The following is a 13,051-nucleotide window of genomic DNA, read 5'->3' on the forward strand; positions in this document are numbered from 1 at the left end:
AGAATAAATGGGTGTAAACTGGCCATGGATAAATTCAGGCTGGATATTAGAAAAAGGTTTCTAATCATCAGAGGAGTTTCTGGAACAGCCTTCCATGGGGAGCAGCGGGAGGCAAACAACTTAATTAGATTTAAGGACAATAAGAAATTGGATTATATGACGGGATTGCTTGTGATGTAGAGAGGTAGGTCTCACTTCCAGTTTGTCTTCTGTTCCTAAAGCTCATGCTTTAGGGTTTCAGCCAGACACCAACAGGTGTCAGGAAGGGATTTCCCCTGCCTCCCTCAATCAATAGAGAACTTGCACAGCTGTGTGTGTGTATTTAATCTTCTTCCTCTGAAGTATCACGGATAGTCATCGCTGCAGATGGGACATTGGACTGGGATGGTCATAGCTCTGAGGTGGCACTGAGCATTCTCTCTCACAGGTGCTTGGCTGTCTTGTTCTAACTTACATGCTTAGAGTCTAATTGATTGCTACATATGGGGTCAGGAAGGAATTTCCCCCCAGGCTAAACTGGCAGTGGTAGTGACCTTTGAGTATTTTACCTCCTTCTTCAGCATGGGGTCTGGGTCACTTGTCAGGATTATTTGGATATATTTCAATCCATTCCCTGTCACCGCAGGGTCCTCTGGCATTGCACCTTGGCCCTTCCAAATCTCTGCCTGTGGCAAGTAAAAGTCTAGTCTACTATGGGCTGTAATACTTTTGTCTAATTTTGGTTGTTGTATTTAGTGTGCAGATGCTGGGTGGTGTTTGTGGCCTGTGATATACAGCAGGTCAGACTAGATGATCTGGTGGTCCTTTTTGGCCTTCAACTCTATGACTATCACTTAGACAAATTTTACATGTAGCATTTCAGATACAATTTTCTCATTTATTTTCAAATAAATGCATTAAAATGTGACTTGACAAAGTATTTAATCTAACACTGAAAAATCTAAGGGTCATAGTAGTATGAAGCACATTTAATAATTTACAAACTTTTTAAAATATGCAATTTCACTACATTAATCTTACCTTTAATAACTCTGTTATGTGTTCTAGACCAAGACCATGCAAAAACACTTCTAGGTCACCAAAGGCTGCATAGGAACTATACATATTATTGCACAAGTCACAAAAAGAAAAAAAGTGGCAAATTTATTTTTCATAAATAAAGCAGTTGTCTAAACTCTAATAAGCTAACACAAACACACACACACATGCATGTGTGTCACTAAAGTGATGTATATTTCCAGGCAAAGCACTTCACAAAACTGTAATTAAAACAGCAAATTGGTATGAATACTTTAAATTAAAAAAAATATTAAGTAAATCATTGTAATTTTAAAAATCAAATGGCTGCAGGCAGGAAATTTAAAGTTAAGGTTACTATTTCAAAGACATCCCAAATGCTGGAAAATATGGAAATGCAGTTATGGTACACCAAACTACTTTAACTCTGCCCTCTAATCATCAGCCATCCTTTATGTCAGGTAGATATGTCCACGACAAGCATCACAGCTTGTTTGTTTTTAGATTTACAATAAGAAAGGTAAGCACACCTACCCTGGGCTCCTGTGGCCTTTGGAATACTTTTAAAAGTACAAGAAGAAATAAACCCCAGCAGCCCTCAAAAGCCAGAAAATTAACAGCCAATCAAAAGTGCATATTCCAAACAACGCCATGCAAAAGGCAAAAAGATGAACCATTACTTCACTGCTCCCTCACCAAAATCCTACATTAACAGAGGCGCCTTGCAGCATGCCCTGAAACTCAACAGATTCAAGTTTATTTCAGACCAAATATGGAGTGAATTCAAAATCTGAAAGCGTTTTCTGGAAAATGCCCATCTGAAAACCCTACTCTTATACCCAGAAGACTCTAGTTCAGTGGTGGGCAACCTGTGGCCCATCAGGGTAATCCGCTGGTGGCCCGCCAGACCATTTGTTTACACTTGCAGGCTGCCTGCAGCTCCCAGTGGCTGTGGTTCGCCGTTCTTGGCTAACAGGAGCTGTGGGAAGTGGCGCGGGCCTGGCTGCTGCTTCCCAGAGCTCCCATTGGCTGGGAATGATGAACTGTGGCTGCTGGGAGCTATGGGCAGATGTGCAAATGTAAACACACTGTCTGGTGGCTCACCAGCGGATTACCCAGATGGGCCGTGTGCAGCCCACAGGCCGCAGGCTGCCCACCACTGCATTAGAAACTTGATTTTAAGAGATATTGAGCACCTGTCAATAGGAAGTCAATAGGAACTTCAGTTGCTCAGTACCTCTGAAAATGAGGCTATGATTGACTTGCTTAAAAAAAAAAATCACACAGAAATTCTGTGAAAGGGATGGGAAAAGAACCCAGGCCATCAGGAATAGATTCAGGCCCTATCTACACTAGGTTTTTGCACTGGTGTAACTACACAGATACAAACCCTCAGGATTGATGTGCTGCAATGGAGTGAGATGGACCTTTCACTCGTGCAATTTGGTAAATTACTAGGGTAAATTGCACCAATGAAAGCTGTGCTTTGCACTAGTACAGCATATCTATATTAGTTTTGTACTGATATAACCACATTGTTACAGTTCCATCAGTGCAAATTTTCCTAGTTTAGACAAGGTCTGGTACCTTAATTGCAAGATTTCTTGTGTCTCCTGTGCTCATGCCTCTAAAAGGGATAAATTCTCCCAAACAGCATAACTGTATCTCAACAGAATGGCCTTGTAATTTGGTATATGCAAGGCCAATGAAGCAGATGACTTGGCCTTTCTTCCTAAATGGCCCATTTTCCTTTTATCTCATGATGAGATGAGGGAAAGGATTTTCCACTCAATTATACTTTATTCATATATTTGATTAAGAATAAATATACACATAATATGACTAAGTAAAAATCCTCTCAATCAACACCTTATATAGCAACTGTTTTTATCAGGAAGTTGAGTGTGGGATGTGAAAAGAATACTCAAATCCCTGGAGGGACACATGATAAAAAAATCTCCCACCTTGGCCAGGAGAAGAACAGATGCATATAAGAGCTAGAAGTCCCCGGCATGCTCTAAAATATCATATTATGTATGTGGAGTGCTTCTGGTCAGTAGAAACCTCAATTTTTAAAGCATTTGTCATTCTCAACAAAAGTCCTTAACCCTTGTCAGAAATTATCTGATGGAGAAGGCAACAATAGGGTCATAATCTCCACTGATGATACAGATAAAGTTTATCGTGTATATACTGTACCAGTGGCCTCCGTTAAAAACTTGGAAGCTTCCAAACTATGTAATGCAATATTGGGTTTGTACAATAAGGCACCTAAATGTTAGGAAATACAAAATTTAAGATGAGTTTCAGTGTTTCATAACTGGATTTCGGTTTCTCATTTTAAGAAATTATTACATTAGGTGTGACTGTAAAAAAAAATTCCAAAAATAGACACTGTAAATTGTTCTGCATTAATGCTAATCATGTGCACACCCCAAAAGTATTCATAATATTAAAACTAAAGAACTAAAACAGCATTAGTTTTTTTCCTTCTTTACCTAACTTTATGATCTCTAACTGCATCAGGGACCGCTTTTAAGAGTTTGTGGATAGCCTCTTCTTTAAACAGGTTCTGGAACTTCCCTTGAAAGGGATTTGCAGTCAAAGAAAGTAAATTAAAAAGCTGAAAAAAGTATGAAAACCATTTAGTTAATATTCAGTTTAGGAAAAGAGAAGTATAGTAGTGTCCTATTTAATTAAATAAACACAAGAATAATTCAATGCACAATGAAAACTGAAATTATAAAAAAGGTGGGAAAATTATTTCATGGCCTATTATCTGGGGAGAATAATTCATATAAGTCATCTCATTCTTCCAAAAGGCAAACACCTGCGATAGAGATGAGCCCATGGAGCTCAAATCTCCAAGAGTGAATGTTGCTAAGCTAACCAAATTTCAATGGAATACTGAACAAGAACCATCAGTACAGAGTGAGGCAACATTGTGTACAGTGTGAAGACAAATAAAAACATTCTGATGTGAAATGTAAAAGGCTGAAAGAGGTCATAGATTAACTAAAATTAACTGGATATTTATTTTTGGTTTGAAGACATAGAAGTTCCTCAATCCCAAGTAAAATCTCTCAAGAACAAGATTGTGTACGCACTTGTAATTTATTCCTGTATCCTAGAAATGTATGGATATACTATATTAGCACACACACAGATACCAGTATTATACACATTCCAAACAAAAAACAATGGATTTTGTACTTGGGTGTTCTTTACATCTAATTGATCAAAGAAAAATGATTTTTTTTTGCCTGCTGATTCATTCTCTCATGGTAAAACCACATACAAAATCTCCACTAGATAGCTCAGTCTATTCCTCTGGCCCCAGTGACAGAAGTAAAGTTGACATTCAGGGACATGTCACTCTAAAGTCTGCCTTCAGGGACAATGATCCAAAAAAACCCCTCTTCCTGAACTACCAATGAAACTATGATTTCAGAAAGAAAGGATAAAGCTAACGTTAAATCAAAAAACCTGACAAAGTCATCAGGGAAAAGCTTTCAAACACATGATTAGTAGCGCATTTCTTCAAAGGTGAGTTGCAATGTGGGAAAAAATACTCAGTCTGTGCCCATTTTCTGCTTTTTTCATGATGTACAAAGAAGGCCTGACATCCTGATCAGTGATTTCCCCACTTCAAAAATGAATTTATTTCTGTTTTTCTATGGTCACATCAGAAGGAAAGGAGCTCTTTACTCTTCATCAAGTTCATTGACATGATTATAATCCTAATTAAGGATGAGGAAGAGACTGAAGCCTGAAGAGCCACTGCAAAAGTTTCATAATTCTCTTAGGGAACCCACTGTATATGTCTGGTTCTCAGGAAGTCAGCATCTCCTTAAATGTCTTTTGCGTGTCTTTTGTAAAACGGTAATGTTTAGACATTTCCTAGCCAAGGTGTTTTTTCTTTGATGGCTCCTCATACTCAGACTGAATAATCCTCTTTAAAGGATGGTCAGAGAAAGGCGTCCTTCAGCTTGGCCAAAACATTTTTTCAATAGTTCCTACTGAAGATCTGCTCTACTTCATATTTTTTTTTCTACTCCTCTGGTGGGGGGTTGAAGCCAAAGAGCAACAGAGATTCATCTCATTCTCAACTCAAATTTTGGTGGGAAAACATAATCGTGTATCTTCCTCCCATTTCTTTGGATCACTGACAAGCCCATGTACTCCATCATATAATTAGACCAAATTCCACAACAAGAATCTTTAAATTCCACAGCAATGTTAATTTATTGTACCTTTATTAAATACTTGGTTCACATTCCCCTCACCTCCACAAAAACACAAACTACTAGTGATGTAAAATTTGTCAGTGATTAGTCTCAATGGATTTTTTGCCATACTCTTCAGGCAGCCTGGCTCAAAGCCTCCTTGCCAGTGTATGCCATGAAAAGTAGCTTGTAGCTGGTTTTCAATCACTCATCTCTCCAAACCACTAGGCCTTGGCTGCTCCACTGTTCTCCAGGCAGCCTAGGCTCCTAGTCGGCAATACTGGCTCTTTTTTCCTTTTCCTAGCTGTCATTAGATTCCAGCTCTGGCTCCTTGTCCCTCTGCTGCCTGGCTCCTGGGAACAGGGCAGGGAAGATGCACTCTAATCCAATGAACTCCCCCTGGTGGGGAAAGCTGGAGAGAGGCTGAAAATAGTCAGATGCCAAAGTGCAGAAAAATGGTGAATTTCACTTTAATAATGCTGATTTCTATAGAGTCCTGGAAAAATGCTAAATATCACAGCTATGGAGCTGCAAATTCCACAGAGCTCTGTGATGAATAGTGTAGTTCACAACTCTCAAGAGATATCGACCTGGCTTGGGAGGCTCGCTGTGTAGACATACCCTCTGTTGCTGCTCCTAGGGCCACAGGAGAAGATTCAACCTTTTTAGACAGACTTTTCGCTTGAGCACTAATTATTGAAGCGGCAGATATTTACTATACTACCTAAAGCCTGCAGCTACTGCTTCATATTTAAGCAATTTAAAATGTTTTTCTATTTGAATTTCTGTAGAACTCTCCCAAATGAAGAGTAGCTAAACACTATACAATGCAATTTATTTCAAAGTTATCTTGGTTGAATTTAACCAACTGTTGATCAGAAAAACTGTCAGTGAATACATTTTTGATACCACACGTATTAAAATAATAGCTCTAAGCAAGGAATTATGCTGGAAATTTAAGTACACATAAGCAGAGAAATTCTTAAGTTAAAGTTCCCACAGCAACATTAACTTTGCAACATAATGCATGTGTAGTAACTTTTAAAGCATCACAAATACCTACAGTGTAGCACTGAATAATATTAATAAAAATATTGGTTAAATATACGCTGTAATACATGTTTAAGGGCCTACATTAACATTGGTCTGGGAAGCTGTGCAACCAGTGAGAACATGAACATTTCAGGAAAAACAGAATGAGATCTTAGTGGAGAATACTACCTCTGAATGTTTACTGCTTTTTGCAATCTCTCCTGCTGTCTTTCCATCTTTGGTTTGTAGAGTTTTATCAGCTCCAAGTTCAAGCAACTTCAAGACAACATTTTTACGTCCTTGGTGGGATGCCCATGTCAGTGCCTATATATAAAACATTTTGTTTCACTTGGCAGAATAAGTTTAAAAAACAAGACAAAAACCAGAGCTTATTATCTCAGTAAAACAAAATAGGGGACTTGTGTGAAAGGTAAACATGGAAGAGTAACTCCATCAGCTAATTATGATGCTGCTGCACAATCTCATTTTGTTACATTAAGCTAATTATTGATTGGAAGATGACTGGACAGAATACAATTCACTAAAAATGGACAACATATAAAATATCTTGTCAAATGCTTTAAAAATTAATTCAAAGTTAAAGTGCAGATTTAAATATTTATGACAAAAGTTCTCAACACATATGCAAAGTCAGTTCTAACTCTGCCCTTTCTCACTCATTCATCTTTCATACATGGGAAGGTGTTCCCTCCTCTCTGCCACACCATTGGACTACAAGTGTATTTAATAGACTTAGTTTATTCTAAATTCTACAATTTTGCTTTATTTAAACACGAATAGCAAGATTACCTCCATACCCTACAGTTTGCAGATTGTTTTAAATACAGGAACATAATGGCAAACAAGGAAACAAGTTGCCTGTGAAATTCTGAAATTCCATTCTAAGCAATTATCAAAGCTTTGGGGCTACTGCAACTCCACATATAAAAGGGACTCAGATGCTATGGCAACCAGGGATGTGTGCAGGGATTTAAATGTGACTATTTTTGGGGGTGGCGGTGATGCTCTGTACCTCAGGTGAACACTCTGTACCCCCATGTTCATCCTTATAAAATGATTGTGTGGTATCCAATGTAAAATTTGTCACGTCGGGTGTCTTCCGAAGGCTCATGATGCACTGAGCATTATTGTTATAGTAACGTTACAGGTTCTTTCATGTATATAATAGTTATGAGGCTGAAAATGTGTTCTCTTGACTTAAAACAAACCCAGGCAAAAACTCTCCAGGAACAGAGGGGCAGTTCATACCTCATCACGGCATGTATGGAACAAACCCAGCCCAGCCTCATAGGAACAAAGGATCTGCTGGACTCTCGAGTGAGTCACCAAACTTCCCTCCGTCAGTTTGGGACTACGATGAGGTAATGCTCACCTTACTCGGGGCGAGGGAGGGAAGCCAAGAGGGAAGAAAGGGCATGATAAAAGGGAAAGATGTCTGCCATGCTCTGTCTCTCTTTCACCTCCATCTACAGACACCACCACCAAGTGACTGAAGTGCTGATCAAAGGGGAGAGCCTGGCTGAAGGGCAACCAGCCAGCCTGTGATGAGAAGCATCTACGTTTGTAAGGGCACTGAAAGTGTTAAGATCAGCTTAGAATGCGTTTTGCTTTTATTTCATTTGACCAAATCTGACTTGTTGTGCTTTGACCTATAATCATTTAAAATCTTTTGTAGTTAATAAATTTGTTTGTTTATTCTACCTGAAGCAGTGCGTTTGGTCTGAAGCATGTCAGAGACTCCCCTTGGGATAACAAGCCTGATACATATCAATTTATTTGTTAAATTGACAAACTCATATAAGCTTGCAGTGGACACTGGACATTGCAAGGATTGTGTCTGGGACCGGAGATATACGCTAGTGTCATTCAGTTGCACAATCCAAGCAGCGGCTGGCCGAAAGTGCTCACCCATGTAGCTGGGAGCAGCTTACATGCTAGAGGCTGTGCATGAATAGCCCGGGAGTGGGGGTTCTCACATCAGTGCAGGGTAAGGCTGGCTCCCAGAGTCAAAGACTGGAGTGACCTAACAGATGACCAGTCCAGATAACACCAGGAAACATCACAGGAGGCACTTTAAACATCAGCACCCCATCCAGTGTCCCCAGGCTCCGCTTCCTCCCTTCCCAACTCCCCAGGCTTCCCATCCATTCCCAGAGTATCTATCCCGTTTCCACTGCCTCCGCCCACCTTTGTCCTGAGCTCCCTTCTGTGACATCCCAGGTGGGCACCAAACACTTACTGGAGGCTGCAGGCAAGGAGGGGACGGGTATCAGCCAGCTTCCCTGTGCACCCTCTGGCAAAGCTGGGCTGCCAGCTCTGTTTCCCTGCTCCAGGCATCATCTAGTGGGGCTAAGCGGGAGCACTAGCTGCAGTGCCTTTCTCAGGCATGTCCCTTCAGTTGCACTCAGCCCAACTCCCACCCTGGCAGAAAGAGGGGAGGATGGGCTCAGGGGAGGGAATCCCAGGGAGGAGGGCAGGGCAGAAGCTAGGGGTGGTGGCGGAGAGATTACTGGGGGAAGGTGTATCCCTGCTTTCTCCCCCAGCTCATGCCCTGATGGCAATGGATAACAGACAGGTGAGAGATAAGTTTAGATAAGGAAAGAAAAAATATAAAAGTCAAGCAGCTACTGCAAGTGCCATGTTAAGGAACAATCTCTTCTGATTCAGAAAAAGCTGTTGAGTGGTGCCAGATGGAGTCAGTTCCAGAAAAATTTGGCAAGGTGGAGCACTAGAGTGAAAGGTATTTCTGAGGAATAAGTAGTAAATGTGAAAAGTAAAACACTCAGTTCAGTATCACATACAGGATATACAAGTAGCTTGCTTACTGTATAACCATTTTCATCCTGGGCATTTATTTGTGATCCATAAGCAACAAGAAGAGCAACAACTTGACAGTGTCCTTCTCGAGCTGCATACATTAGCGGAGTCATTTGTTTCCTTGGAAAAAAAAGGAATTTTTGTTAAAATACTAAACATTAACTAAAGGTATCAGTTGTATAGTGTTGACTCAGCAAAGATTCAGCAGAACACTCAACCATGAGCTTAAACTTTAAATGCAATCTTAAATCCTATTAGAGTCAATTGGCCTTAAGCAGATACTTAACGTTAAGCACATATTGAAATGATGTAAAGAACTGGGCCTATATTCCCAATGAGCAGTATTAACACCTACTTTGTCAAGCATCTATTGTACTGCAATCAGAAGTACAAATATCAGTAAGTAGAAAATCAGTATTATATTCCTAGACAAAAAGATACTCAAGATTGCTAGTATGTATCAGCAATTTAGAGCATAATACAGTAACTCCTCGCTTAATGTTGTAGTTATGTTCCTGAAAAATGCTACTTTAAGTGAAACGATGTTAGGCGAATCCAATTTCCTCATAAGAACTAATGTAAAGGGGGGGTTAGTTCCAGGGAATTTTTTTTTTGCCAGACAAAAGACTATATACACACACACAATAAGTTTTAAACAACAATTTTATACTATACACAGCAATGATGATTGTGAAGCTTGGCTGAGGTGGTGAAGTCAGAAGGTGGAAGAGAGTGGGATATTTCCCAGGGAATGCCTTACTGCTAAATGGATTAACCAGCACTTGGTTGAGCCCTCAAAGGTTAACACGTTGTTAATGTAGCTTCACAGTCTACAAGATAGCAGGAATGGAGGGAGGGAAGACAGCATGGCAGAGACACACAGAGGCATGCGTGCGTGTGTGTGAGAGATGCGTCGCCCCTTTAAGTATGCTGATCCCACTCTACGTACACTGCCTTTTTAAGTAGATCAGGAAGTTGAGAACGCAGCTGCTGCCAGCAAGCTCCCTCTGTTCTGAATCCTGTCATGTCCTGTCCCCCCCCAGCTCTGTGGAGATGAGGTATAGGAGTGGGGGCAGGAGTAGGGGGAGGGGGACACCTTGACATTAGCCCCTCTCTTTTCCGCCTCCTGCACAGCGAGCAGGAGGTTCCCAGGAGCAGCTCAGAGGCAGAGGGCAGGAGCAGCACATGGCAGTGGGGGGAGGGACAGCTGAACTGCCCTGCAATTGATAGTCTGCTGGGCAGTTGCCACACAGGAAACTTAGGAGAGCTGATGGGGGGCTGCTGGTCCACCCTGGTTCCAATCCCTCACCAGCTAGCTCCAACAGGCTGCTCTTCCTAAAAGCAGTGGACAAAGCAGGCGGCTGCCAAACAATGTTATAAGGGTGTGTGTAGATAGGTGTGGCCCTACCTGTGTGTGTGTGTTGCAAGAGGCTGGAGAGCCTAATTCAGCAAAATAGGGAGAGGAAATACAGGCTGGTGGAGCAGAAGAGGCTCAGCTAAACCCCAGCACTTCAGCTGGCATCCTGGACGGGGGGCTCCAACCCATCACAATAATTTTAACTCAAACTAAATTAATGGATTTTCTGTAAAGTCTCAGAAAACTAGTTCTCTACTTAAAAAATAAGTGCTGTACCTGGGGGGAGAACACACTATTTCAGGGATTGGCGACCTTTGGCATGCGGCTTGCCAGGGTAAGCACCCTGTTGGACTGGGCCAGTTTGTTTACCTGCTGAGTCCGCAGGTTCAGCCGATCGCGGCTCCCACTGGCCACAGTTCACCATCCCAGGCCAATTGCGGCTGTGGGAAGTGGTGCAGACCAACGGCATGCTGACTACCGCTTCCTGCAGACCCAGTTGGCCTGGGACGGTGAACAGCGGCCAGTGGGAGCTGCGATCGGCTGAACCTGCGGACGCAGCAGGTAAACAAACCAGCCCGGCCTGCCAGGGTGCTTACACTGGTGAGCTGCATGCCAAAGGTTGCTGATCCCTGCACTAATTTTTTCATGTATAATCAAAAACATGACTCCCTCCCTTAAGTGCAGAACTAAACTCAACATTAACTATGGAGCTGCAACTGATGCCTCCATAATTTGAATACATAAATACACCTGCGAAGTGACAGTGAAGTTTAGATCACATAGAGGGATCACAGAAACTACAGAGCAGGGATGGACTCATAGACTCTAGGACTGGAAGGGACCTCGAGAGGTCAGCGAGTCCAGTCCCCTGCCCTCATGGCAGGACCAAATACTGTCTAGACCATCCCTAATAGACATTTATCTAACCTACTCTTAAATATCTCCAGAGATGGAGATTCCACAACTTCCCTAGGCAATCTATTCCAGTGTTTAACTACCTTGACAGTTAGGAACTTTTTCCTAATGTCCAACCTAAATCTCCCTTGCTGCAGTTTAAGCCCATTGCTTCTTGTTCTATCATTGGAGGCTAAGGTGAACAAGTTTTCTCCCTCCTCCTGATGACACCCTTTTAGATACCTGAAAACTGCTATCATGTCCCCTCTCAGTCTTCTCTTTTCCAAACTAAACAAACCCAATTCCTTCAGTCTTCCTTCATAGGTCATGTTCTCAAGACCTTTAATCATTCTCGTTGCTCTTCTCTGGACCCTCTCCAGTTTCTCCACATCTTTCTTGAAATGCGGTGCCCAGAACTGGACACAATACTCCAGTTGAGGCCTAACCAGCGCAGAGTAAAGCGGAAGAATGACTTCTTGTGTCTTGTTTACAACACACCTGTTAATTTCTCATCCCTTGTAGGCTTCAACAATATAAAGCCTAATCCATCTAGCGATGGATGATTTTAGAAACTCTGAGATCTTGACATTTAGGCTGGAAGAACACAAACAGGGCACCTGATCTCATTGTGAATTCTATGTACATGATGCAGATTTTCAGCACCCTCCTGACATTAAGGTGTGCCACTTCTATTCTGTCAGATGTCGAAGATTTGGACAGAATGAAGGAAGGACAACTTTTTAGGAAGTATGGAAGAGAAAATTTACTTTAGGAAGAAAAGACATGTTTTCAGCACCACGTTGCCATTGTGAAATATACGACAAGGTTCCTGCACAGATAACATCACCAGTTCTGATACCCATCTAGCAGATGTGATAGAGACCAGAAAACAAGTTTTTATGGACCAGTAGAAGGCCATCACTGAAGTCAGGGTCTCAAAGGAATGATCTCTTAGACCTTTCAAAACCAGTGGTAGATCCCATTTTGCGAAAATTAGCCTGATCAACAGCTTGGTCAGCCTGATAGCTCTGAGGAATCTGAAGATCAAGGATCCTGCAGACCCAATGAAAAGGATGCTACTGAGATTAGAAATTTGGCGCTGTGGTGCTGCATTTAAAGCCCTTGTCTACGACATCCTGCAAAAAGTTCAAAATGGCTTGGATTGCTGGGGTCCACACAGTACTCTTGGCATGAGGCACTGAACCTGGACCAGAGAGAAAAGTATGGCTTTAGTGTTAAGATTCTCCGGGATGCTAGCAAAGTCTTGATAATTTTGGAAGATAGTTTGGTTACTGCAACAGAGGCCTTAGCAATACTGGGTCTATCAACTGAAGCTGGTCTGAGACCTGGATGGAAAAATAGGCCTTGGGAAATTATTTCCAGTCTCCATAGTCACTGTAGCAGAGGTTCCAGAGTCAGGTCCATCAGGTCAGAAAACCAGGATCTCCTTGGCCAATAGGGAGTTATCAATATTACTTTTGTCTGCCCCCTTTTTATTTTCTGAATCACTTTCCCCAGGAAGGGAAAAGGTAGCCATCTGTGTGAAATGGCATCTATCCCCAAGGATTTGGGATCTATCTCCCTCGTGAAGTATCTTGGCCTCTTCATATTCTTGCAGCTCACAAACAAATTGTCCTTTGAAATCAGACTGAAGACCTCCTGATTCAAGCACCATTCTAGAGTGTTG

The 13,051-nt window shown here is 41.7% G+C and overlaps 1 protein-coding gene across 1 annotated transcript in view; it reads right to left on the reverse strand.

Moving 5' to 3' along the window:
- Positions 1–13,051, reverse strand: part of ASZ1 (ankyrin repeat, SAM and basic leucine zipper domain containing 1) — a 90,426-nt gene that overhangs the window by 20,733 nt on the left and 56,642 nt on the right. The window contains exons 5-8 of the mRNA XM_030554196.1: positions 9,122–9,233; positions 6,465–6,599; positions 3,516–3,640; positions 1,021–1,096 (exon numbers count right to left, since the gene is read on the reverse strand). Coding sequence (XP_030410056.1) covers positions 1,021–1,096; positions 3,516–3,640; positions 6,465–6,599; positions 9,122–9,233 — 448 coding nt within the window. The remainder of the gene's footprint in view (positions 1–1,020; positions 1,097–3,515; positions 3,641–6,464; positions 6,600–9,121; positions 9,234–13,051) is intronic.

Source organism: Gopherus evgoodei, chromosome 1 (genome assembly GCF_007399415.2).
Source record: "Gopherus evgoodei ecotype Sinaloan lineage chromosome 1, rGopEvg1_v1.p, whole genome shotgun sequence".
Lineage (NCBI taxonomy): Eukaryota > Metazoa > Chordata > Testudines > Testudinidae > Gopherus > Gopherus evgoodei.